A 27161-nucleotide genomic window follows, 5' to 3' on the forward strand; every position below is an offset into this window, starting at 1 on the left:
GTTCAAAGTTTAAGGACTTTAAATGCTATATGACATGGAGATGGAGATACTTTCCTTCTCTCTGTGTGGTAGAATCACTGTCTGCCCTGCTCCAGACAGCCTGTTCCTGGAAAGGTTTGTTCACAGGCCCAGATACACTTTAAACTTGACCAATTTCCTTTTTTCCTACAGGGATTAAGACCTGTTGTTTCCACAGAAGCACCGCCTATTATATTTGCCACACCAACTAAACTGAGTTCCAGTTCTATTGCATATGATTATGCTGGGAAAAACACAGTTCCAGAGCTGCAGAAGTTTTTCCAGGTCAGAGAAGACACTCTTAAGAACAGTGAAGGCTGTGAAAGGAATCGTTTAAGCTTAAAACACCCTTTGAAACTGAGTCTTAGTCTAATTTGTTACTCACTCGCCTGTTTTTCCTTAAATGAAATGCTCTGTATTTTAGTTTGAGCCATTAACTGGTAGAGCTTCGTGTAGAAAGAAACTGATAAAAGAAGGGAGGATGAGCAATTTCCTGCTCAGTATTTACAGGTGTACAGATTTTTAAACGGCATGTGTAGCTGTTGGTCACCCACCGGATGGAGGGAGCAACAGTATGTGTAACGCATGGCAGCGTTGTGGATTCCCGGTATGCCTTTGGCTTAGTGACACTTGCCGTGACTTTGGGCAGTGTTTTCTCTCTATTGTTTTTTGTTTGCTTGACACTAAAATTCACCGAACTGTTGGTAGAAGTGGAGAAGTCTCTTTTGGGTTTGCTGATTAGCTGAGAGAAGCTAGGATTGGATTTTAAAATATTATTAATCTTAATCTACATACAGATAATGGAGAGGTCAGTGACTCGACTGTATTTCAGGCATTGTGGGAGTGGCAGTAGCTGTTACTCTGTCTCTGGAAGGTAGCTTCCTTTTCCTCAAAAATACGTCCAGATTTAGGACCAGTTTGAGAACTTTTGTTCAATTTATTCTTTTTTTATCTGAGAAGTAAGACGGGCATTTGGGGTCTTGAGTTGGGGTGGGGAGGGACTTTTGCGACTGTGCAAAACAGTGGATTAAATATTTTATGGAGTTTTGTTGTTAAATAGGGGTTTAGCAGTTTTATAGAAGGAGGGCAGTTGAAAACAAAACGGCCTTGAACCGACTAATTGACCTGGTGTGCTCACACTGCATCCACTAATGATCAGAAGTCAGATTACATGTGAGCATCTCTGACGCTTACAAGACTTTAATTAGCTGCTGATTACCTTTGCCTTAAAAAAAAGTCACCAGTGCCCCTTTTGTAATTAAGCAGTATGTGATAAATTCCTTAGAAATTTGGAATTTGCTGAATGCATATTTCTGAGACTGCATTTTGGAGAATGATTTTGTCTTACAGACTTCAGCTGCATTTGTAAGAAAATAAACCGAGTGTTTTAGTTCACATTCTAGTAGATTTGGGCTTTTTCCACTGGAGCGGGTTGGTGGGTTAATTATAAAGTAGAGGCCTTTGTTCTATGCTAGCCTAAATTGTGAGAATCTTTTTCTTATCAGCTATGTCCTTGATAATTCTCTCTCTCTAGAAATCTGACGGTGTGCCCATCCACCTGAAACGAGGCCTGCCTGACCAAATGCTTTACCGGACCACCATGGCGCTGACACTGGGGGGAACCGTCTACTGCCTGATCGCCCTCTACATGGCGTCCCAGCCCAGAAACAAATGAGTTAGGCTGCAGAGGACTGGTTTGCTTGTTGGCATAAATCCTTTGAATTTTCATTTTTCATTATTTCTGTAATTTTTTTTTGTTTTTTACTTGAATGTCCCACTTTACATTCTTAAAGAAAAGCCGAAAGATATTAAGACAATATTTTGGTTTGTTACGAAAATGTACATGGTCTGCCAGAGCTCATTCAGCAGTTAAAACTATTGTTTAAAGAAATGATGTTGCTCTCTGCATTTGGGCTCCTAATTTCCCTGGAGCTTCTGAATGGAGGTCGCACACAGGCTCATTAGCGGCCATCTGTGCTGAGGTCCTTGGGGATTTATGGTGGCGTATTGAACATGGGGTGGGGCAGCCTTTCTGGATTAGGATGTGACTGAGGAAGGAAGATAGAAGCTCAGGCCACGCACGTGAAAATGTTAGCCACCTTGGGGATTTTTCTGTCTTGCAGTTCAATGTTAATAGAAATTATTTGCAGCCTGCCTCCGTTCATCGGGCAGTTTGTGTCAAAGGATTATTTGCATCGTCTCAGATCTTCAGTGGAATTTCATGTGTAGTTGTTACGTACTTATTCCACCATGGGAACAGAGAAGACCCGTTTAGTGTTGCCCTTTAGACCAGCGGCTGTTTCATTAATACAGCTGTGACACAGATTCTCCTTTACCTTTTAAAAATGTTATGACTTTGAATTATGATTTATTTTAATTGTGGAATAAATACACGAATGAAAAAATCTCAAGTTTGAAGTCCTTTTAAATAAGTTTTCAAAGTACTTTCAGAAAAACATCAGAGGCATCTTATACCCGAGTCTAATTTCTTTCTTTTTAATTAGACACCAGATAATCTTTACAAAATGGTTCCTCAAAGTCAAGTAACAGGAGGCAAACGGCACACTGATGATTACCATATGGTTCCTTATAAGAAGCTGCCTGACTGTTCTGAAATGTGCGTGTAACACACAGTTCATTTAGACAGTAATTTCCTGTGCTGTCACAATTGGTAGACTTCACATGCTCTCTATTAATGCTGGAAAAGGTCGAATTTTATTATTATAAAGTCATGGTCTGTCTTTTGCCATGGCAAAGAACAGTGACCTCTTACCAAAGATAAAATGCGGCTTATGAAAACACTCAATATTCTCACAGGCTAGGAACCTCTTATTTGTCTGTACGAGTCTAAACTTCCCTAGTATTTCCTCAAAGTTTCTATTTTGAAATGTTTCAGACTACAGAAAGATTGTAAGGATGGTACAATATACACCTGTCTGTACACCTCTTCACTTAGATCGACAGTTATCAATATATTGTCCCGTTTGCTTTTTCTTGCTCTCCCAAACACAGGCACACGCATACTTGGTTTTTGCTGAATCGTTTAAGATAAAGCTGTGGAGCTGTGATTCAGCCATAAATACTTCAGGCAGCGTCTCCTAAGAATGAGGACATTTCATTACCATGTCCCTTTAGTCTCCTTTTATGCAGAACAGCCCTCCCTGTCCTTCATGATATTGACCACTTTGAAGAGATCAGGGCAGTATTTTGTACAACGTCCTTCAAGTTGACGTCCTTACTGTCTCCTCATGATTGGATTCAGGCTAAGCAGTGCTGTCAGGAATTTTTCATAGATGGTGTGATGTCCTTGTATCATGTGGTGCTTGGCACCAGTGCTCCCCATTATTGGAGACTTGAAGTTGGCTAACTTAACTGGGGCTTCCCTGGAGGCTCAGACGGTAAGGAACCTGCCTGCAGTGCGGGAGACCTGGGTTCAATCCCTGGGTTGGGAAGATCCCCTGGAGGAGGGCATGGCAACCCGCTCCAGTATTCTTGCCTAGAGATTCCCCATGGGCTGCAGCCTGCCAGGCTCCTCTGTCCATGGGGACACAAAAAGTCTTAATTAAGATGTTACATCTACCCTTTCTCCTTTTTAATTGATAAGTAATCTGGGGGGTGATACTTGAGACCGGGAATACCACGAGGTCAGTGGTTTTACACCCAGTGTTGGAGTTCCATGATGATTTCTTGGCTGAATCATGTATTACTAAGGTGGTTGCGAGTTTCTGAGTGTCACTGTGGATGTGCTTCAGTGACGAGGAGTACTCCTCTTTTAAGAGGTTTTGGTGTAATTTTCTCGTTCAGTGTAATAACCAAGTATGCCATTATTTATGCTGATGCTCAGCTTTGGCCCATATTTGGCTTTTCTGTCCCCCTGACGTGCCCCTGGCAGTCTTTGAGCAGCTTCTTTCTGACACACACAGTACTGTCTGTGTTTGTCTTGTGTTGATATTTTTTTCTACCCCAGTTCCTTCTGTTTACTTTCAGCTATGTCTGTTCGTATATATTGGTGCATTTTCCTTCTCTGCCTGTCTGATTTTTGCCTAACCTATGGTGGTAGGTACTATACATTCCTATTTATTACTCATAGTTTGGAAATTGTTCTCTATCTCATTTTTCTGCATTGTATTCCATTTTATGCGTATGCCCTACTTTTAACTAGTTTCCTTTTGATGGCTATTTAGTCTAAAATGTTTTGCTTTTACAAATGTTGCCTTAAATGTATAATCTTTACATGTCATTTTACACATTGCCGAATGTATTTGTAGTATAGTTTCTATAAGTGAGACTTTACAGGCAAAGAGAATGTGCATCTCTGACTTTGATAGCTATTTGTCACAACAAGAGAGTGCTGACGTCCAATCCTATTCAGCCAGGGGTGCCTATTCCTTCTCCCTCTTGATAGCTGTGTGCATTATCAGACTTTTTCATCTTTGCCAAATCTGGTAAGTGATAAAATTTCTTTGGTTTAAATTGTTTTTCCATTGTAATTAGTGATACTGAATACCTTTCTTTAATTTAAAACTTACATTTAAAATAGTTAAGATTTTTTCATTTACAAAGGTAAGTTATATTTTCTTTTTCTGTGAACTATCTAATCATTGGCCTGCTTATATCCAGGTGCTTTGTGATAATGCTGTAAATATTATTGGTCCATCAGACTGAATTCCTCAGAAACAGACTCTGCTGAGTTTTGTCTGAGCCACACTTCTTCTGCTTGCAAGAACTGGAGATTCATTAAAATCAGCCAGGGCAGAAAGGGGGATTTTCCAGAACTAGAGTGGATCTGGGCCACAAGACCTATCTTTGGGACTGAGGTGGTTATCTTTTCTGTTACTCTCTTGGCTGTGCAGCTGTTTAACTCTGTTTCTGTGGATCAGCTTTATCTCTGTTTCTTGTTGCACATGGTAGGAAATGGTTGTCTAGCCCCAAATTCAGATGTCCCCCACTCGACCAGTCCACTGTTGGGTACCAGCCCACTGGGGGAGATGCGGTGAAGGAGCTCAGGGTGGCCTGTTTGTGAGTCTTAACTGAAGGCTCTGAGCCTTTCACTGTGTTCTCAGGATTATTCCTTTTGAGCCCAGTGCTTTGAACCCTGGCCAGGTTGGACTGTTTACTCAGAGGGGGACCATCCTCCTTGTCCTTGTTGTCCGGATGAGATGCTTTTGGCAGAGGGACAGTCACTCCTGACTTCTTCCAGGCTGTGTGGTTAGTGTTCGCAACAGGGGTCTGAACTCGCGTAGCCCTGGGGGTAGGAAGATGCCATGGGGTACCCAGGCAAGGATAGTTCTAAGGGAATCGCCGTTTTAGGTCAACTTCCATATACTTTTAAAGTTGCACGCCTAGCATAAGAAGACCCTTATAATCATTTCCATTCTGCAAAAGGGAAGCAAACTATTATGCATTCTGGACAGGACCATGGTGTATTGCCCTGCTCTCTGGGGTGCCATGGAGTTAGTGAGTGAGTCACTCAGTCATGTCTGACTCTTTGTGACCCCATGGATTATACAGTCCATGGAATTCTCCAGGCCAGAATACTGGAGTGGGTAGCCTTTCCCACCTTCCCAACCCAGGCATCGACCCCAGGCCAGGTCTCCTGCACTGCAGGTGGATTCTTTTCCAGCTGAGCCATAAGGGAAACCCAGGAATACTGGAGAGGGTGACCTTCCCGACCCAGGAATTGAACTGGGGTTTCCTGCATTGCAGGTGGATTCTGTATCAACTGAGCCAGCAGGGAAGCCCCAGGGTGCTGTGGAGATAATTCTAAATATAAATGTTGAGAATATGAGTCTAACGACTGAGACTATGAGTCTAATGTTGAGAATATGAGTCCTTTGTAAAGGAGCAAATCCTTTTACAGGTTACAAGTTTACCGAGTCTGTTTTTAACAAAATTGAAGGAGGAACCAGTTGAGTTGTTGGTTGGTCATTAAAAATAATTTTGATAATAGATCACTGCGTGACTTCGGTGCATCACTCAGGAGTTCATGGAATTCAGAGATGTTGCTATTGCCAAACTTCCATCACCATCTGTTTGTGAGAACAAGGTTTCTCAGGGCTTAATATATGTAAAAATGAAAAACAGGAAATTTAATATTTTATAGGGAATTATAAGTATAGTCAATAAGAGGCTTTCAAGCCTGAAAATATGTTACATTAGGCTTCCCAAGTGGCACCTAGTGGTAAAGAACCTGCCTGCCAGTGCAGGAGACATAAGAGAAGCGGGTTCAATCCCTGGGTTGGGAAAATCCTCTGGAGGAGGGCAGGGCAGAATTCCATGCCTGGAATTCCTGCCTCCAGCATCCAGACCATGGGGTTGTGAAGAGTTGGACACAACCAAAGCAACTTAGCATAGCACAGGCTAAAATTTAGGGGTAGAATTCTAGATGGAGTAGAGTGATGGAGCTGCAAACTCGAGAAATTTCTGACCTAAATAGGCATTTGTGTTTTGTTTTTAAGCATTATGTATTTAGTATTTTTGACTGTGCTCGGTCTTCATTGCCGCGTGTGGGTCTTCATTGCCGCGTGTGGGTCTTCATTGCCACGTGTGGGTCTTCATTGCCGCGTGTGGGTCTTCATTGCTGTGTGTGGGTCTTCACTGCTTTGTGTGGGTCTTCATTACTTTCTCCAGCTGCCGTGAGCGGGCTTCTCGTCGCCACGGCTTCTCTTGTTGCAGAGCACGGTCTCCAGGGATCCAGGGCTTCAGTAGTTGTGGCGGCATGGGGGCTCAGTTGCTCTGTGGCATGGGGGCGCTTCCTGGACCAGGGATCAAACCGGTGTCCCTTGCATGGCAGATTCTTAACCGCTGGACCACCAGAGAAGCCCGACATTGGTATTTTTAACTGAGTGAAGGTAGGTGTCTGATTGCGTTGGTATTTACAGTCCATTGGCTACATTTTAAGAGTGACTTAATAGTTTAAGCTGTTATTTAAATGCACCAGAAACTGTATTCTTTGCAACTGTTTAAAATTATAATGGAAAACTTTAGATGTTAAGCATTAAGCTTACATAATACAAAGGGGAATTCACAGATTTTCAAAATTGTTTCAGGGTAAATGAGCAGAAAAGGTTGAAGTGGCGACTTGCTGCTGCTGCCTTCAGTGACGTGCCCATTTGTCCCTCCTCTACTCTCTGTGTCGGCCGGGGTCCTTTCCGGGTCCACGCGGCCTTCCCTCTTCTTCCCGGCGCCTCGTCCGTGGTGACTCGCTGTGAAGCTGTCAGAGGCCTACTGAGGATGGAATTGGCTTTTGTAACACTGGCTGGCTTTCTTGGATTTATATACTTTCTCTCTCCTTCCTGTGTGTGGCCCTGGGCAGGCTTCTCAGCCTTGTCAGATGTTGAGGTTTCTGATACCCAGGGCTGCTTTTGAACTTTTTTTGTGGCTGTGAACTGTGCAGAACTTTTACTTTCTGACCTGATAATATGCAGCAGCTAGAGGTTATCCAGGGACAGTAATGGTTGACTGCTTAGAAATTCTGATACTGTCTGGTTCCAGTGATTTAATACATTTGTTTGAGATTTTGACTGCACATATCCTGGATTGGAGCACGCACTCTTTAGCACCAAAGACTGCCCGTGTCAGGACTGAGAGGGGCCTGTCCTTAGTGCCCCTCTTGTGAGGCTCACTGGGTGTCGTCATTGGTCACCCAGAGCTGCCTCTGACCTGCGGCTGCTCATCAGGAGGTTCCACTGTGCTCTGCTCCTCCCAGGTAGTTAGTGAGTGTGCAGAAGCCAGGCACCCCGAGATGGATCCGATGCCTTTGCCTTTGCAAGCAGGTGCTGCAGTTAGATTTGGGGAAACTGATTTAAGAATTACTTTTAGGTCCTTTCAGATTCTCTCTCAGTCTCTTAGGATTGGTAAACCATATAGTCAGGAAATTCCCTGCTAGAGTTTGGGGGAGAATGGATACATGTACCTGAAAGTGTCACAGCATGGTTAATCAGCTGTCTCCCAGTACAGAATAAAAAGACTAAACGAAGAGAAGTCCCCTCTTAGGGAGGAATTCCACTGTTGCCCCCAGCTGTCCTGGTTGGGAGGATAGGTTGCCCCGGCTGGGTGCAGCTGGGGAAGCCTGGCTGTCGTCCATTCCAAGACCCAGGTTACACCTTGGCGTAGTGGGTCAGCCCCATATGCATGAGGGGGCGTCAGCTGACCTGGACCCCCACTACACGGAGAGAGACACTGGGGTGGCTCAGCCGCCTGCTGGTGGGTCATTTACACTTGCGTAAACTTGGATTGAGAATCCTGGCCTTTGCGTGGCTCCAGGGCGCGAGGGGTGCTGGGCTGCTGCAGGAGCTGTTGGGATGGCTCCTGGAAACTGGGTGCTGTCTCCTCAGGGCCTGGAGTCTGACTTCTAAGGAGGCTGCTGCAAAATAGTAATGGGCAAGCAGGGTGACTGGAAAAGCATTCTTTAGATAATTTTTTTTCCCTCCAGTTCTGTCACAACCCTCCTAGGACGTCATGCCCTGACCTTGTCCATGAAACTCAGCTTTGTCACGGTCACAGGGCTGTACCTCATGGCCTGAGCACAGGTCCTTCACACTGTCCCGCATGTACTCGCCTGATTGGAGTGCTCTGCTATTCCAAATATCGTTCCTGAGGAAGTCAGCGGAACTGCCCCAGGCTGTAGGAAATGGTGGGGTTGTCTCCAAGTCAACAAGGGAAAGAAGCAAGAGCTTAGTGCAAAAGGGCCTTGATATGGCTGCAAACTTCAGCTGACAAAATTAGGGACCTGGGTTCTCAGAAAAGGAGAGCTGGGTAGGGTGCTGGAAAGAAGTCAGCTCAGAAGTAGGAGTGTTTTCTGTGGGTACCTTGCCAGGCAGGAAGGCCGTGCTGTGGCTCTTCACACATTGCCGCACTCTGCAGGAGACGGGGAGATGGAGGCAGGTGGCAGGAAGGCAAGGGTGGAGTGGAGGTGCTTGGGTAGGGCGCTGCTGGCTCCAGAGTGCACTTCAGGGTGTGGCTGTACAAGGCTTGTGCAGCTCAGGACTGTGGGAAGTGCCAAGAAAGAGGCAGCTTGGTGGTGCAGCTCAGCCCAGGCCCCTCTCCTTACGGAGGTCCTGACATGAGTTATGGAAATGTCTTTCCACTGGAGAGAGTGGGGGAAAGATGTAAGATCCTCCAGAATTGGTTAATACCTGTCAGGCTCCACGGGGCTTCCTTGGTAGCTCAGTTGGTAAAGAATCTGCCTCCAATGCAGGAGACTGCAGTTCGATTCCTGAGTCAGGAAGATCTGCTGGAGAAGGGATAGGCTACCCATTCCAGTATTCTTGGGCTTCCGTTGTGACTCGGCTGGTAAAGGATCCACCTGCATTTCAGGAGACCTGGTTTGATCTTTGGGTTGGAAAGATCCTCTGGAGAAGGGAAAGGCTACCCACTCCAGTATTCTGGCCTGGAGAATTCCATGGACTGTATGGTCCATGGGGTCCTTGTCAGGCTCCAAGCCCATCCACTGCTCCAAGCTCATCTTCCAACTCCTCTGTCTGGGCCACAAAACCTTGTGTTAGACAGCAGATTAATTTGAAAATTGAGTTGCAGCTGGATGAGTTGATGTCAACTTCAAAGTTCAATGGTGTTTAATTAAAGCCATCCAGAGACTAAACCCACTCTCAGGAAATTATTCTGACCGAATAATTAAAGAGAATAAAGGTTAGATTTGTGTTTCTGGCTAAGTCTGTGTTGAATTCAGCATCTCCAAAACATGAATTCCATTAACCTTTCATGAACCAACATTAAACTGCTTTTAATTAGCTGTCATTCTAGTTAGAGTCACAAAGAAGAGCCGTTGTTTATACTTGGTGTCTGTTCCCTCTTCTCCTCTGAAATTATGTCCTTGAATAAACGGCCATTCGGAAAATCGGTTCATAACTGTGTGTGTCTGATCGTCCCTCCCTTTTTTGGGTCGTGTTTACTGAGCATCAGAAGGAATTGCACCAGGGGAAGTAGTCTGCCGGGAGGCTACTTGCAGCTGGGGCTTGCACTGAGGTGTACAATTTGCAAAAATAGGTCCTGTGACCTTGGGACAGAAAGTGAAGGGCTAAAGTCGTCAGCTTGGGCAGGGGCAGGCCTCGGGCGGCTGAGGTGAGGCCTGGTCTTCCCAGGAGGGCCTTTTGATTTGGGAGAGTCCTGCTGTTTGTCATTCTGTGACCTCACTGTCCCTGAGCATCTATGCTTTGGGTGTGGGGGCTTCCTTCCTGCTGAGTGATGTCAGAGTCCTCATCCGGCCTGTCTGTAGGCTCAGTGTCCTGGAGGAGCCGGCACGCCTGGAGCAGGGAGTGATAGAAGCTCTGTATGCCTGCTCCGGGACTTCCTGTGCCTTGTCACCCAGCATATCTTTTCTGTTTATTTTCCTGCATGACTGTGATGAGAAGTGTTATGACTGAGGATCTGTAAGCCAGGATTCCTCCAGGTGGATCACTCTAGGCCCTCAGAACTCAGGAGGCGGGGCAGGGAGGTCTGCTTCCTTTAGCCTCACCTCTGGACAGAGGTGAGAAATGCTAACTGTACCCTTATTTGAATGTCTTGGGAGTGGGAGTTGTGGGGGGTGGGTACTTGCTGGTCTTTCCTGAGCTCATACTGTGTTCTGGGCTTAGAAGAACACTGTGGTCTGGGATCTGGACCAGATGCCGTTAAAAACAGAAGGAACAGCCTGACTCTACTTGTGAAAATGATTGTGCCTCAGACCCAGGAGGGCTCAGGCTTGGGATTTCCTAGTGGTGCCAGGCAGCCCGTTTACTTCTGAGCTGGGGCTTGAAGTCTTGTTGGCTCTTGTCTTTCCTGGAGTTGGCCGGCTCCCTGGGCTGTCTCTGGCTCCCCGCGAGTTTTCTGGCATTCCCTTAGTGGGCCATCAGTTGTCATTTCCTGCAGGGCTTTTCTGTGAGCAGATCTGGGGTTACCTGAGGATTGGCGCCCTGTCTCCCTAGCAGACTGGGGACCTGGCCTACCTTCACCATCAGGAAGCCTTATGGCACACACCGTTCATTCTGGAATCGCTGCGTGCTGGGCTCTGTCCTGGGCAGTAGAGGCCAGACAGAGGTGATGCTGTCGCTGGTCCCCGAGCTCAGAGAAGGATGGGCCCAACCAAAGTGCAACAGAAACGTCCAGGTCAGGGCTGGGGCCCAGGAATGAGGAGGAGCGGCAGGGACGCCCTCAGAGGGGGCACTGTGTACATCGCATGGGGATGCGCCAGGGTTCCCTGCTGCACACGGCAGGGAGGGGCATTTGGCCTGAGGGAGGAGCACCCGCTGAAGTGTGAGGGGGGCGGGAGAGGGAGGCTCCTGCCGGGGGCCGCAGGAGGGCTGGGCTCCGGTGGGTGAGCACGCGGGGTGTGTGTGGGGGAATGGCCACAGAATCCAGTGTTCTGCTGCTGCATTTGAATCCATGGTGTTGATGTGGAGGGCACATTGGAGGGGGAAAGACTTGCAGCACTGGACTGTTGAGAGTTACCCTGAGAGTTCAGTTGAGAGATGATGGGGCCCTGGGGACCAGCGGCAGTGGGCATGGAGAGAGAGGCGCGAAGCCCAGGGATGTTAAGAAGGCGACAGTGAATTCACCTAACAATTAGCGGTCGGGGGAGGCAGGCTTCTGGCTGCTCCAGGATGACTCAGCCTGGCTCCTGGGTGAGTGGAGGTGCAGGACTGGGGGGCAGCAGGGCAGGGCATGTGTTGTTGCGAAAGACGGATTGCCTGTGAGCCCTCTATGCAAAGAATTTGAGTCTGCAGTGGAGTCTGGAGACAAGCCCAGGGTTTGGACTAGAGGTAGGAATTTTGAGAGGGTGCAGGACACAGGGGCGGTGGAAGCCTGGTGTCTGCTGCATTGTTAGGGAGTGTAGGAAGATGAGGAAGTAGAATGGGGAAAATACCAGTATTCAGGAGAGGTGGAGAAGACAAGAGCTTGTGATGGCCCCAAGGGTCTAAGATCAGAAGGAATGCAGATGTCATGTTGCGTGAAAGAAGCGGACACAAAAGAGAGCATAGCCCGTGACGTGACTGCATTTAGATGAAAATCAAAGCTGGGCAGAACCGCTCGGTGGTGACAGAGGTCGGAACAGAGCCAGCCCCCGTCAGGGAGTACTGACAGGAGGCTTCACAGGGAGGCTTGTGTCCCCAAAACATGGCAGCTCTTCATCTGGGTGGGCGTGTATACATGTAGGCAGATAAACGCAGATACCCTGAGACTTCTGCACTTTGCTGTAAGTTGTACCTAAAAATAAAATCTTTGAAAACTTAGGAAGATGGAAGTACAGGGGAGGAAAAATAGTTTGTCTTCCAGCCCTCAGAGCCCATGGCTGAGACGTCTGTATTGAAAGACAGATTAATCAGAGGCAGACAAAAGTAACTATAAGCTAATAAGAATTAAAAGAAAAATTCCCCGCACCCCCCACCCCCACCACCACCATGAGGAGCACGCCTGATTCAAAGTTGTTGCTTACATTCGGTGTCAGGCGCACCCAGAATAAAGTTGGATTGTGGCCACACATCCAGCTTCATAAACCCATGTGTATCTTATTTCAAAGTAATAGATACCTTTTACTAGAAGAAAAAAACCACTTCAGTCTGTCTTGAAAATAAAAAAGAATGGAAGTTTATGAACATGTAGACCTCACGTATACATGGGAGATACTCAGAGAAAAACAAGGAGCTCCCCGAAGGGGCTTAGAATTCAGGCTTCAACACCATCTTAGTAGGGGAGACAGAGGGGGAGGCAGACCTTCTGGGGGAGAGTGATTTTTAGGGACGTCACGAGGCCCTTAGAAGGATGATTGGGAAGTGTGATGGTTTGTGACAAGTGTGTCTGGGTGTAGGGTGGGCTCAGCCTCCTCTGTGATGAGAGTCAATCTCCCCTGGCTGATGAAGCTCCCGGGAGGGATCTATAACAGCTGAGTTCCTTTTGGAGCATCTGTCTTTAGGCAGATGGGAGCGTTCAGAGAAAGCCTCTCATTGGATTGGCTGTTTTTCAGATGCCTACAGCTTAGAACAATCAACCTCCCAAAGTGGCAAATTTGGGGCTGGCATATTCTGGTGCCCTTCGGAAGGAAGATGGGAGGAAGGGGACAGAGGGGAGAAGAAAAGAAACCTGGAGGCTGTGGTGCCTGGCAGGAGAGGTTTGCATTTTCAAGAGAGGGTGATGACCAGTGTCACTCCCACACCCAGGGGGCAAGCCTGGGGCTGGCTCCGTAGAGTGACCCGGCGGCTGCCCTCCCCACCCTTCCACGGTCACTGGAGTGCGTCCCCGGCACTGTTGACGGAGTGGCGTAGGACAGACCCTAACCCCGAGGGAGAAGGCGGAAGAGCGAAGATCCTCACATGCAGGGCGTAGCTGAGATGGCCCGTGCCTGGGTCATAGCTCCCAGCGCTGCAGATGGCCACGCTGTGGCTTCCAGGGCGCCCTCCCAGCAAATCCTCGTGTTCACATTTGACCATGTTTGATCAAAAGTTATCAACTACTGTAATTTAAAAGAACTTCCTTCAATTTCAGCGTGAGGGTTTTCCATAGAAACCACTTGAGCCTGGGCGGCTGTGAATGGCAGGTCTATTAGTGGAGCCATCTGCCGGCTCTCCTAGCTGTCCACACAATCTGTCACCCTGCTCGTCGCTTCCAGCGCAAACACTGTTTATTGTGATGGAGCCCCAGCCTGTCACTCTTGATCCGGAGGAGTTACCTTCCCTGCGCTCTGAGGTGAGAACAGTTCCCCTGCTTGTCTCAAGCCCCTTGGATGCTGGGCCTACGCAGGGCAGTGGGGGTGGAGCCCATGAGCTCCCTGGGAGGTCTCTCCCCTGAGGATCAGGTGTTCCTGGAGGGCAAACCCTTACTCTCTCTTTTGGACAGAGACCAAGGAGGAGGGGCCCAAACTTACCCAAACTCACAATGAAAAATGCCCCTTCACTGCAGCCTTGAGTTTTTTATGTCAGATTCCTCACTTGCCCTCATGGAAGGGCTGGCCCAGCATCAGGTGGGACTGCTGTGAGATCTCACTGATGCTCTGGGGCCTCTGAGAGCTTGAATCTTAACATGTTCTTCCAAGAGAGAAGGGACTTGTGGCTCAGCTCAGAATTAATTCATCTTCTAAATGGAAATGTCAAAGCCTGGCAAATGCTCCTGCTAATGATTCCAGTGCTGAGATATTCATGGGCAGCAAACAGTAGGCCAGATGAAAATGGATTTTGCCAATGAAACCATGGGGCCATCACTCTCCAAGGAGAAGGCCTGGTCACCTAATCTCAGTTTTGCAGCAGTTTCACTGGGGACCCATAAATAGTAGAATTCTTTTTTCTTGTCATTTTATTAAGTCTGAGTAAGGGAAGGTGATTCAGCCCAACCACCTGAGGGAAGGCAGCCATGGAAGACTTCCCATGCGAGCATTTCCAAGGAAGGGAGTGAGCGTCAGCGACACTCAAACCAGGCAGAAAGGAAAGCCAGTGCGGACCCAGGAGCAGTGAACGCCCAGGGACGGGGAGGACCCTGCTGGCGGCAGGGTGATGCATTGACTGTTTCTCAGCCGCAAGCAGGTAAAGCCTCCATGCTCCCAGGCGCGACACCCTCTGACCAGTGAGCCCCCCCTTGCCAGGGGCTCCCCCAGGCCCTGTGGGGGCCGAGCAGAGGTGGGGAAAGCTGCAGAGGGCATGTTCCACATCAGCAGTGTTTCATTTCATCAGAGGTGGAATACTTGAGGTGCACCAGGATAGGAATTTTATTTTAAAAAATCTGTGTTGTAGTAAAGCCCATTTTTTTTCCCATATTTCCTTCAAAAGCATAAAGAGAAGGGAGTTTCTTTAACATTACTTCAGAAAGATTTTTTATTTTGGAATAACTGTAGACTTAGAGGAAGCTTTAAGAGTCCCATGAACCCTTCCCTTGGCTTCCCCCAATGGTGACATCATACATAGTGTTATCGTATTGCTAAGTCCAGGAAGGGTTCGCTTGCACAGCAGTCACGCAGACTACAGGTCTGAATTGGCTTCCGCCAGTGCGATTTAGTGCTGTGTGGAGGTTCTTGTCATCACCCCACAACCAAGATGGAGCCTGTTCATCATCACGGCGGCCCCCGTGCCGCCCCTCTAGGTGACATCACCCTTGCTGTCCCCTGGCAACTGCTAGTCTGTTCTTCAGAGTATTGTCACGCCAGTAGTGTTATTAGTGGAAACATACAGTTGGTAAACTTCCCAGATTGGCTTTCCAGGATCCATGCTCCATGAGAGCAGGGCCTGTATCTTTCTCGTCAGCAGGTTCCCTGCCGGGACCGGTCAAGTTCCTTGTATGAGGAGGGTGTGTGTGTACACCTGATGTGCGCCTGTGGATCGGAGTCCCACACAAGCTTGCTGGGTTCAGACCGGCTCCCTCTTTGTGTCAGCAGCACAATACATTTTTACTGCAGAAGGAAGAGGCCCTGCCCTGCCTGGACATCACTTACAGTTGTGTTAACTGAGAAAGTTCTGTGGCTGACACACTGAGAGAATGCCGGCTCCTGGTTTCCCTGCTTCTACCAGGTCACCAAGTCAGCCCAACCCCGTGTTGGCTGAATGGGCATCACTGTGGAGGGGTGGGCTCGGGTACCCCTTGACCTTGCCTAGGGCGCACTCTGGCTTGGTGGCTACGGGAACATCAGGACTGAAGCGGATGACCAGGTAGGTGGGCTTTTGCTTTTTATTATGAAGTTATTTTTCCTCCCTAGCCCCCTCCCTTAGTGAGATCTGGCGGCAGTGCACGTGCGTCATCCCACGGACACTGAGTCGTCAGCACCGGTGGCTACGCATATTCACCTCTGTCCCTGGGTGACTCCCTAGGGAAATTTGCTTTCAGGACTGCGTAGAGAGGAGAGGCCGGAGATTAAGGGAAGAAGCACTTGACCGGTGAAGAAAGAAGCTGCTATGCTTCTTTTTCAGTGAAACAAATTGCTCAGAGGTTGGAAAATAAGGGAGCAGTGTCTCCACACAAGTAGGTTTAAAATGGAACCTCACGGACTGAGGACTCAGGAGCCCAGGCAGGCAGGCAGTGCAGAGGCGCTGGCAGGAGGTGCTGTGGGGTGGGCTGGAAGCTTGGCCCCCCCTCCAATTGTAGGGCTGGCAGGAGGGGTCTTGTGCCAGGGAGGGGTCCCAGTCATCTGTGATTGTTCAGAGCCCAGAGTTGACCGTTCCAAAGCCTAACTGCTTTCTGTGATTTTTCGATATACTGGTCTCAAATCCTTCCTACCAGAAGCTCAGCCCATTTCATTCCCTTGTTATTAATAATTGCTATATTACTCTTCTGTAGTAAGCATCTCCTACAGTGCCCGGCTGCAGAGCTACCCCAGGGGCTCTGAGGCAGGAGGTCCTGCCTTCAAATCTTGGTTCAGTCACTTGGTACTATTAGGCTGACCTCGCCTTTCATCTGTAAGTTTACTCGTGTAAAATGGTGATCGATTATAGGATGGCTGAAAAAATTGGTGGAAGGCTCTAAAATGTTACAGTAGTGTCAGCTATAATGGTTGAATAACATTTAGTTCTGTATGGATGTGTCGTAATCCATGAGCACTGAGTTTTTGTTTCCCACATTTCTTGTATTTTTGTCCTCTGAGATATAGAAGTGGTATCTTTTTCTTCCACATTTCTGATTGGTAAAATTAAAAATCACACCTGTTCAGTTTGGTAAGTTATGGTCTCCTGAGGATGTCACCCACAGATTCAGAGATGAAATACACTGACATGTCTATAGGAACCAAACTTTCTTCTTCCATTTGGGATTATTTCTCTTTTAGTTCCCTTGCCGTTTTTGTATCAGAGGTTATTGTAGGAATCCATTAATGAGGGTGGCGTAGAAATCCAGTTTTCCTCTGGGAAAGATGACTGTAGTCCCTGAAAGCAGCAGTTGCCCTTTACAAAGGATTGCATCTACTTTTCAGGGAAAATGCCTGGAAACTTTTTCTAAGGTCCTTGAAGATGCCAGTCCTGGGCATCCTGGAAGAAGGCAGCTTCTTCAGCAGAGCCTGTTTTTGTGACGGTGACAGTAATCCTCCCCTGGTGTGGACTGAGATGACATGGGACCTCTGATGTTGCCCCGTCTCCTTTCCCAAATCTGTGACTCTTCACCCTCCTCCTTTGCTTCTTCCTCCGTTTCTAAAGAATGCTTCTCCTAGTGTAAGGGGAAGAGGCTCCAGCTTTGGAGACAGCACATGGTGTCCTGTTGTGAGGTCATGGGTGAGCGAGCTCCTGAAGCACAGCCCACCCCGTGTGCTGTATGAGGCTGGGGCGTCTGGGGTTCTGGCCGCATAGACTCCTCGGGCAGCAGCTCCGCTCTGCTCACGGCCAGCATGCCTGCTCTTCAGCCTGTCTCCTTTGTCCTAGAAACCTGTCCTTGTCCTAAGCTGCCTTTTAGTTCCCCCTGTAAGCTGGAAACATAGTTCCCTCTAGAACTTATACCACCACACCCTTATGTCCAAGATCTGACTTACCACTCTTTCCCCATAAACAGGTTCCTGGCTTGGAGCTCCTTTTTTATTCAGAAAAATCACATTGTTTAGCACGTCTGTTCTGCTGCCTGCCAGCCACTGTGTCTCAGAATCGGTGGAGAGGAACTGCTGGCCCAGGACGCCTCTGACGGGTTAGTGTGTGTGAGGGGCTGTGAACATACATTCATAGTCACCACGGATGAATAAGGTGATGATGGAAACCCCATCATTTCCATGACTGTGAAACTGGGAAATGTATGGAATACTTACTTTTTCATAAAGAAAAATGTGCAGTAGCTAACTTATGGTTGCAGTGTCCAGAGGATGTGTCACTAAGCAACCCAGGAGAGATGGAGAAAGCGTGATGCTGAGTTCAAGGGCTTCCCGCAGGCGAACACCGGGAGGCAGGTAGCTAGGATCACCCAATGTAAACATCTGAGTGAGTGCAGACATGAAATAAATTAAAACGAAGCTACTGCCTATTAAACGGAAGCATAAATCAGAAGTAATTTCCTCTAGCTTTATGAGATGGAGCCTGTCACCACCAGAATGGCTGTGTCCATGGCGGCAGTGGTCCACTGATGAATGTGTCCTTCTGGACTGTCTGTCGTGTCTCCTGATAACTGGATGGAACTAGCAGCATAAAGGAAGAAAGACCCAAGACACATTTAGAGACAAAGGAAACATTTTGATTATTTTATTTTTTAATCTTCAAATTTTTCTGTCAAAAGACAGGAATGCATGGTAGAAATGGCTCAACAACTTCACATAAAACACTTGGATTCATTTTCATTCACAAGTTTTCCTAAAAACATCTACAATTTCATAATCCCACCCACTTCCAACCATAATCACAGATTTAATTGACTGTTAAACAGTAGTTGCCAGCAATAGAGAGCTGGAACGCTTTCTGCGTATTAGTAGTGTCTTTTTGAAACTACCACCCAAGATATCACAAATATCACGAATATAAATTTCATTGTACACAGCAACCCCAAAGGTGACTGATATCCCCAGATACACTCCCTGCTTGTCATGGACAGCGGTATCCCCCAGGTACTTTACAAAATGCTTTTTTCTTCTTCTAGAATTACTTGTCATCTCCTATTATTTTGCAGGGTCTAGCACATGCTGACCTGATGATTCAATCACCACAGCTAATAGGCAAAAATATATGCCTGATACTGCTGCTGCCCTCTGATAATTATGTATAAACATACTGAAAAATGATGGGTTGCTTGGAGTCTCTCTTCTTTTGAAGAGAACTGCTTTGAGGTTTTTTTTTTTCTGAACAGTTGTAAACAAAAGGAAAGAGATATACACAACATATACCTATACACAGAGACACACACTGAGTATTTTCAATGTGGCGCACATCTTCTTGTATAGAGAGAGACACAGAGTAAGTGTCTACACTCACTCACCCCTCACACATACCCACACCCTTACATACAGCATCCGAGTACAAATGTGGTGAGTGTCCTTGGGCGTTCACTGGAGTCTGTATGTTACCAGATGATGAGATACCTGACTTGTGTTACTCCTGAGAAGATGGAAGGGAATGACAGTTCTGAAGCACTTTGGAATGGCACAGTCACGTAAACACTCGCATACTTAAGACTTCTGGACTCATCTGAAGTTTCTAAACATGATCTAACAACAACAGAAAGATATCAAAACAATGCAGCAAGTTAAAAAATAAGTCTTTTTTATAATCAAAGTATAAACAAATATATAGGAAATGCATATTTGTCAGTAATTATTTTGAAAATAGGAAACACATACTTAAGAAAAACAATCGTCTGACAAAACTTAAAAAAAACAAAACAAAACAACAAAAACCCAAAACTATCCACTGCATAAAAATACATGCATTGCCCCCAGTAGCAGAGGATAGCCACTCAGAACTGCAAGGCTTAAAGCAACTCCACCAGAGAAAAATCACCATATATGCAGGAAGTCTATTACGTATGCAATTTATAAAAAATTACTGTGACTACTGTCACACTTCTGTAAAAAAGAATTTGCAATTTGTTATTTCATCCCTCAATCTGTATAAAAATTAGAACTAAACCAATGAATTTCAAGCACCAATTTAATCATTTAAACTTACTGTATTAATATTTCTGTTATTGAGGGAACAAATTATGATGAAGGCTAAGCTAAAATTAGCCAAGTTTAGTTGTATAGGCATGCGGTTTTTTTTCCTTCCATTCACTTGAAAATGTTTAGGCCAGTAAAGGGATCCTTGGCAGAATCCATTATTTCTGAGCATCAATGGTTTAATATACATTAAAAGCTCTTTAACAAACCACTGCTTTCTTAATTCTAAGGTGAAATAGATCTGCGCACAGAAGATTCAGGGACGGTTCCTCACTCTGACTTAGAAAAGGCAGCACCTACACAGCAGAATAACAAGCGCATCTGGGCGTCTGTGCAGCGCGAGAAAGCAGTGCCCCCGCTCAGGAAGGCCACACCCTGCTCACAGCCACGCCGCAGGCTTGCGTTCACTAAGACGCTTCCACTACATATCTGGGCGGGGAGGGTCTCGGGAAGAGTTTTTTTTGGTTTTTGTTTTTCTGATTTTCAGCATCAGGAAAAAAAGCACAGTCTGAGCCAGTAGATGAGCAGATGAGTAACAGTGTTTGTGATGCCTCTGGTTGTTCCTGAAGAAAACCTGTTCAGATAACGAGGGGTTTATTTTTAAATCTATACAACTGCTGTTTTTGTTTCCAGTATTTACATCATACTACTCACATACACAGTAATTTCTGAGACATAATCAATGTTTCAGTCTTTTCCTACTATTAAGTTTGGTTAATTTTCAACACACGTCAAACCAAACCTTTAGGTTGACTGCATTTAAGAGACGGAAGATGAGACTGTTGAAAACAGATCACGTGGAAACCAAAACTCCACCAACAGTGATTCTTCATCACTCCTCAGAGTGTTATCTGAACTCTGCTATCACAAGACCACATGCAGTTGAAGGAAAAGGCGAGCTGCACTGAAGTCCTGGCGTTAGGACAGGGATGAGGGGTCTTGCTGGCCCCCGGGCAGGGCGGCTCTGCTCTGCTCCTCGCTTAGCTCGTTGGCTAGCTCTTCATAAACAGGCTCGCCGAGCTCTTCGCTGCCCCCCTCGCTCTGCTCCTCACTGTGGTCTTCGCTGGGCTCCACGGTCTGTTCCAGGCTGTTCTCCAGAAGTGTGGGGGAACTGCTTATGCGACTTTCTTCTTCAGCTGTCTCGTTTAAGGGCTGGGAAGGAGGCGGTGTGGGGGTATCAGACTGCACCACGCTCTCGATGGAAGAGGGAGGGGCTTTGGTGAGTGTAGGATCCGCCAGAGTCTCATTCTGAGGCAAAGGTAACTTTTCCACAAGTTTCCACTGAATGATGCTCATGTCTTTTCCACCAGTTGAAATCAGGTGACTGTCATTATGAGTAAAACTGACGTTGGTGACATGGCTGCTGTGGGCACTGTACTTGTGACTGGGAGCCTACATGAAATAAATCAGACAGCAAAATTAAATTCATTCCCTACATGCCTACTCACAGCAACGGAGACTAGGTTAGGAAGGCCAATTCAGCTTGTGAAACAATCTAAAAAACCACAGATCACTGGCTGAAGAAGAAAGCTAGCAGCAAATTTCCTTTTAATACCTATTTATGTGTGCCTGGAAAATCCCATGGACGGAGCCTGGTAGGCTGGAGTCCATGGGGTCACTAAGAGTCAGACACGACTGAGCGAGTTCACTTTCACGCATTGGAGAAGAAAATGGCAACCCACTCCAGTGTTCTCGCCTGGAGAATCCCAGAGACGGGGGAGCCTGGTGGGCTGCCGTCTATGGGGTTGCACAGAGTCGGACACAGACACGACTGAAGCGACTTAGCAGCAGGATGTGGGAAACAAAGTAACTGGACAGTTGTACTTCTGGACTATGTTTAAAAAATGTCTCTTCTGGATGTCAGGTTGGTATACTTGTTACGAGTTTAGTGACTATTCTGAGATAGCTAGAGGAGAATTTACTAGGTTGGTAGGATTATAGATGGTTTAGGAGTCTTATAATGTTGATCGTGTATCAAAAATAAAAATTTTAATATGTTTGGAAGAAATATAAAACTGCTAAGATATCAAAATGAAAAAAAAAAAAAAAAAACCACGAGTGAAACGTCATCAAGTGTCTTCTCTTTCACCACAATGAAGGGAAGGACGGGCACTGTCTGCATGGACGCTCACAGATGGCCTGTTCACGCTCCCTGTGCACTCTAGCATTTTGGAAAGTAATCAGCAACCCTACAAATACTTTCCCACCATTGACACAAAATTATCCCCCAAACAAAAGGCCCTAAATATAACACTCGTCTTTATTAAGTTGGTTTTACCTTTGCTTTGGAGCAGGGATACTGAAACAGATGGACTTTGCAAAAGTCATCAGCAACAGCTATCACCTTTCTGTTGTGGGATCGCACCAGTGCATTGATATCCGTCCCATCAGATCCTTCTGGCCAGACACCTTTGATATGGAAACATGGCGGGGGGTGCACTGTTAGAAAAATTAGTCTGAAAAATACAAGTGCCACGCTACATATGTTTATTTTAGAAACTTATTAATTTTCATCTGTGTTCAGACTCCTAGCTGCTGAATTTCCCTTATAGATTTCTTAGTGCCTCAATACTTCATTCAAATGAAATTTTATCTGAAATCCAACTAATAATAAACTGAAATAACCTCAAGACTGAAAATTTAAGACTCAAAAGTACTCACTAGTAACCAGCAGGTGGGGCTCATAAATATAGCTTGTTTCAACCAGGCAATAAGCTCCTGAAAGTTTCTAGCTGGAAGGGAAATCTGTTACTTCTATATCAGAGTGCAGAAACAACCCGGGCACTAATTCTGCAAAGTAGACTCTGGGCAGTCGAAAATTTACATACTTTTTCACTGCTCCTTTTCAGGCAGGCACTTTAAAAAAAAAAAAAACTTTTTCTTTCTTAATGGAAATGCATAGGTCATAATCCACTAGTCTATCACGCCTATCCATAGAATTTTCCTGGAACTATTATTTATGTCCAAAAGTCGACACAGCAAATTTAATTATTCTGAATCATCCTGAGGCACTGGTGATGTTCAACATGATTAGCACAAATCCCTACTAGACTAAAAATAACATGTAAGAGTTGAGAAGCTGGCCTCCTCTAGTTCAATACTGCCCTAGAGAACATTTTTTTTGGGGGGGGAGGAGGGGTTTAATTTGGTAAAGACAAAACACTTCTTAACACATTATTGACCAGGTAATTTTTGCAGAAACTAATGCCTATAGCCAGTGATTTGTTAGGTAAGTGAATACTGGAACATCTCTGGTCAATAACATTTGAGTAACAAAACATGTATTAGTATGTCTCTAGTCAATACGTTAACTGACATCTGTTAATAATTAAATATTGAGTCATTAAAATAACCAGGTAAGTTACTACCTATTGGCCACTGCTTCAGTTTCACCCAGAATAATGAACTTGTTTACGGACTTGTCAGGATTATTTTAATTTCTTCCAAGCTTACTTAGTTGGCTTCTACATCTCTACAGCAATTAGTTTAGAACAAGTACTTATAATGGACTATTTTTTCTAATGCACACTGCATAAAGAAATGTTCAGCTCTACCACTAGGGTGGAGAGAGTCCAGCTCTCAGAAGGCAGAGATACACTGATAAGGGAAAAAACCCTCCTATTTTGGGTACTGCTTTAGGTACTGGTTGGAGAAGGCAATGGCACCCCACTCCAGTGCTCTTGCCCGGAAAATCCCATGGACGAAGGAGCCTGGTAGGCTGCAGTCCATGGGATCGCTAAGAGTCGGACACGACTGAGCGACTTCACTTTCACTTTTCACTTTCCTGCACTGGAGAAGGAAATGGCAACCCACTCCAGTGTTCTTGCCTGGAGAATCCCAGGGACGGGGGAGCCTGGTGGGCTGCTGTCTATGGGGTTGCACAGAGTCGGACACGACTGAAGCGGCTTAGCAGTAGCAGTAGCAGTTAGGTACTGGTGCCATATCCATATCCAGAATTCTAATTACAGAGTATACCATCTCTTTTTAATCCTAACTTTCTCAGAAGGAATCCTACAGTCTGGCAAAGATTGAGAAAACTGTCAAAGGACAGATTTCTAGAAATGTTCAAAATATTGTATTAGGAATGATCTCCACATTTTATCTTTAAATAATGTCTACTGAGAATGCCTTCACATATCAACCAATGGTAGTGGGAAAGCTGGACCCCCACATGCAAAACCACCACCAGCTGTTGACAACCACGCCGAGAAAGAACCCTGGCACACCACTGGTAGGAATGACAGTGGTGCAGCCGCTATGGGAAACAGTCCAGAAGTTCCTCAAAAGGTTAACTCAGAATTACCATTTGACCCTGCAAATCCACTCTTAGGTATACACCCAAGAGAATGAAAACACGTCTACACTAAAACTTGTAGGTTCCCGCTCATACCAGCATTATTTATAATAGCTGAAAAGTGGGAACAACCCAAGTGTCCATCAGTTGATGATAAACTGTGATACAGCTGTACACGGAGATATTCAGCCACAATGAAGTACTGATACATGCTACCACACGATGAACCCTGAACACCTTGTGCTAAAGGAAAGGAGTCAGTTTCATGAATCACGTATTGTATGATTCCATTTATATGAACTGTCCTGAGTATGTGAATCATTAAAAGAGATCAGTGGTTGCTGGGAGGTTGTGGAAGGGTGAGGTAGGGGAGTGACTGCTCACGGGCAGAGAATTTCTTTCTGGGTGATGAAAATGGTATAAAATTCAACAGTGATGATGGCTGCACAATCTGGTGAATATGCTGAAATAACCAGATTGTACACTTTGTATATGCTATGTGATAATAAAGCGGTTATTTTGAAAATGCTTTTTACTAATTTGAAAGCTTCAATTTTCACCTGGAGGAAAAAACACAAAAGGCAATCTATAATAATCTGTAAATGTCTTTCCCTTCTAATTGTCTTATATTTATTAGGGGCCAATGGATTCTGTAGAGAATAAACCTTGTAGTGGTTCAATCCTAATATATTTAACTTCTCTGAACTGGACATTAATAGCAGTTAACACAAAAGAGCACATGTAGTACTAAATGAAGGGAGCCAGAGAGAGAGACATACACCATTAGGGTGACTTATATGTGGAATCTAAAGTGTGACAGATTGAACCTGTCTATGAAACAGAATGAAGGAAGTCAAAGAGAGAGACACACGCCATTAGGATGTCTTGTATGTGGAATCTAAAATATGACAGATTGAACCTGTCTATGAAACAGAATCACAGACACAGAACAGTCTGGTGGTTGCCAAGGGAGAGGGGTGTGAGAGGGCTGGCCTGGCAGCGTGGGATCAGCAGATGCAAACTGGTGCACGCAGAATGGATAAACAAGGTGCTACTGTGCAGCATGGGGAACTGCATTAACATCCTGGAACAAACCATAATGGAAGAGAGTATGAAAAAGAATGTACGTGTATGAATAACTATCATTCTGACAGACAGCAGGAATTAACACTGTAATTCAACTATACTTCAATAAAAAAAGAATACATGCAGACTGTTTTTCATTTAGAAATTTAGGTATTACACACAAAAACAGCACCAGACCGATTTTCCCATCGAGTGCAATGTCCTTACCAAAGACTTGGAAGCCTAGCACACAGGTGTATGTCGTCCAATTGATGTCCTTACATTCTGATCGATTTCTCATCAGTTTGCAGCCATGTTCAATGTCCCCTTTAAATTTAGAAACAGGAAGTATATTCATAGTGCTTGTGTACAAATGGATTTGAAAATGCATCTTGATTCAAACTAGCCATATTTACGTGTATTTATAATCCATACACTGAAACATATTAAGATACAGTTGAAAGGAAAACAAAGTGTTTACCATGGTTTTAGATCCCTGGGTCAGTAAAATCCCCTGGAGTAAGAAATGGCAAACCACTCCAGTATTCTTGCCTGGAAGACTCCAGGAACAGAGGAGCCTGGCAGGCTACAGTTCATGGGGTTACAAAGAGTTGGATGCAATGAACACTCACGCACACACAGAAGGATAAGCTTTCCTACTGAAGTTATTTCTTTTTCTTTAAAAAGCATAAATACCCATCCATTATACTCCTTCCTGTCTCCAGGAAGAGCTGTTAAATACAGAACCATCCAGAGCAGGATCAGTCTCCCTGAATAATTTCTTATGACATTTGGATGAACTGATTACTTTGAGATTCTCAGTCCTTGGCCGGCTTCAAGTGCTGCGTCAGGTTAGAGGGGCGCTGTGCAGCGCTGCACATCTCAGACTTCACGGAGCCTGCTCTTTACTACCCCCCGACAGACACACCTCAGCTGTATGTGAGCATTCATACTTACAGTACAGGATCTCATAGTCTCCCGAGTTAGACATTATATACTTGTTGTCTGGGGACCAGTCAAGGTGTGTGATATAGCTGGAATGTCCCTAGGAAGTAACACATCAATCATTAGAATGTACTTAAGAGTTCTGAATGAATGATAAGTAGTCTCACAGTTAACACTGTCTTCTTGGTAGCCATTCACTGGGAATTCCTGAAGCAGAGCAGTATCACGGCCTCTGGAACTAAATGAGGCTTACGGTTTGGAGCAGGTCTTTGGTTGGGAGCCAGAACTGTGGGACTGAAGAGAACTGACCACAGTGGGAAGGGTAAGCACTCGGAACCCGGGAGTGCCCTGCTGGCGCCTCCACTTGGATGCCATCACCGAGCACGACCAGCGCTACACTTCCAGGGAAGACAGTCTCAGAGGGCGCTGAAACAGACACTACAACCTCGGGCCTTATTTCAAGTCACTAGTGGCCCTAATTAGAGTGACTCCATTTTTGAGAATGAAATCTTGGTTCCAGGTTGTATAAAAGAAGAGTACAATTTTCCTGGTCAGTTTCTTGAGTACCCATGGCATGTGGAGACCCCCTAAAAAACTCCTATCTCCAAAGAATATGCTGGGGAAAAAGTTACCCAATAGCACACTCCCTCTGATCAACTAGATCCAATAATTAATCATCTATCTGACTCTTTATACAAAAAGATAGATCTTTTTCTGCTTAGGTTTTACTAACACTGGGAATTCAAACAAAAAATTCGTAAGGTGCCATATTATGCTGGCTTCACATGTAAGCATTTGATGATTTTCAATCAACTACTGCGGATAGATCACATACGTCTTACAGTTTACACTAAAGCCAACAGAGACTCAAGATCACTTATCGGCTATACTGTATTAGAACAGTTACTGATAATTTTGATTGTACTTTTTGAATTCCTAGCTTTCTGCTCACATGGCTTGTATTTTTAAAGTTAATAAATTCAGGGGCTTTCCTGGTGGCACCGTGGTAAGGAATCTACCTGCCAATGCAGCAGTCATGGGTTTGATCCCTGATCTTGGAAGCCCCACATGCCTCGGAGCAACTAAACCCAGGCACCGCAACTACCGAGCCTGTGCTCTAGACCCGGGAAGCACAATCACCGCAGCCTGAGAGGCCGAGACCCTGTGATCCACAAGAGCAGCCTCTGCAGTGAGGAGCCCAAGCCCGGCAGCCCCTGCTGGAGGAGAGCCTGTGCGGCAACGGAGACTCAGCACAGCCGAAATACACTTTTAAAAAAACACTAATAAATTCAAAATACTTTTTAATGACTTACA

At 45.7% G+C, this 27161-nt stretch overlaps 2 protein-coding genes across 16 annotated transcripts in view; one reads left to right on the forward strand and one right to left on the reverse strand.

Moving 5' to 3' along the window:
- The window catches only part of LOC101115694 (cytochrome c oxidase subunit 7A-related protein, mitochondrial), a 38910-nt gene extending 11751 nt beyond the window's left edge, over positions 1-27159 (forward strand). The window contains exons 2-4 of one of the 3 annotated variants that reach the window (XR_009599847.1): positions 172-303; positions 1553-5439; positions 9416-9878. Coding sequence is in view for 2 of the 3 variants with exons in the window: in XM_060412234.1 (XP_060268217.1) it covers positions 172-447 (276 nt within the window). In the remaining variant the exon portion in view is untranslated. Of the gene's footprint in view, positions 1-171 lie in introns of all 3 variants that reach the window. The other 2 variants (XM_004005996.5, XM_060412234.1) reach the window with 2 other exon arrangements.
- EML4 (EMAP like 4) overlaps positions 18108-27161 on the reverse strand; it is a 149200-nt gene continuing 140146 nt past the window's right edge. For all 13 annotated transcript variants that reach the window (XM_060412231.1, XM_060412229.1, XM_042246251.2 and 10 more), the window contains 4 exons: positions 25860-25947; positions 25131-25229; positions 21822-21952; positions 18108-20935 (listed from right to left, as the gene is read on the reverse strand). In XM_060412231.1, coding sequence (XP_060268214.1) covers positions 20462-20935; positions 21822-21952; positions 25131-25229; positions 25860-25947 — 792 coding nt within the window. In that variant the 3' untranslated portion in view covers positions 18108-20461. The remainder of the gene's footprint in view (positions 20936-21821; positions 21953-25130; positions 25230-25859; positions 25948-27161) is intronic.

This window comes from Ovis aries, chromosome 3 (genome assembly GCF_016772045.2).
Source record: "Ovis aries strain OAR_USU_Benz2616 breed Rambouillet chromosome 3, ARS-UI_Ramb_v3.0, whole genome shotgun sequence".
Taxonomy (NCBI): Eukaryota; Metazoa; Chordata; class Mammalia; order Artiodactyla; family Bovidae; genus Ovis; species Ovis aries.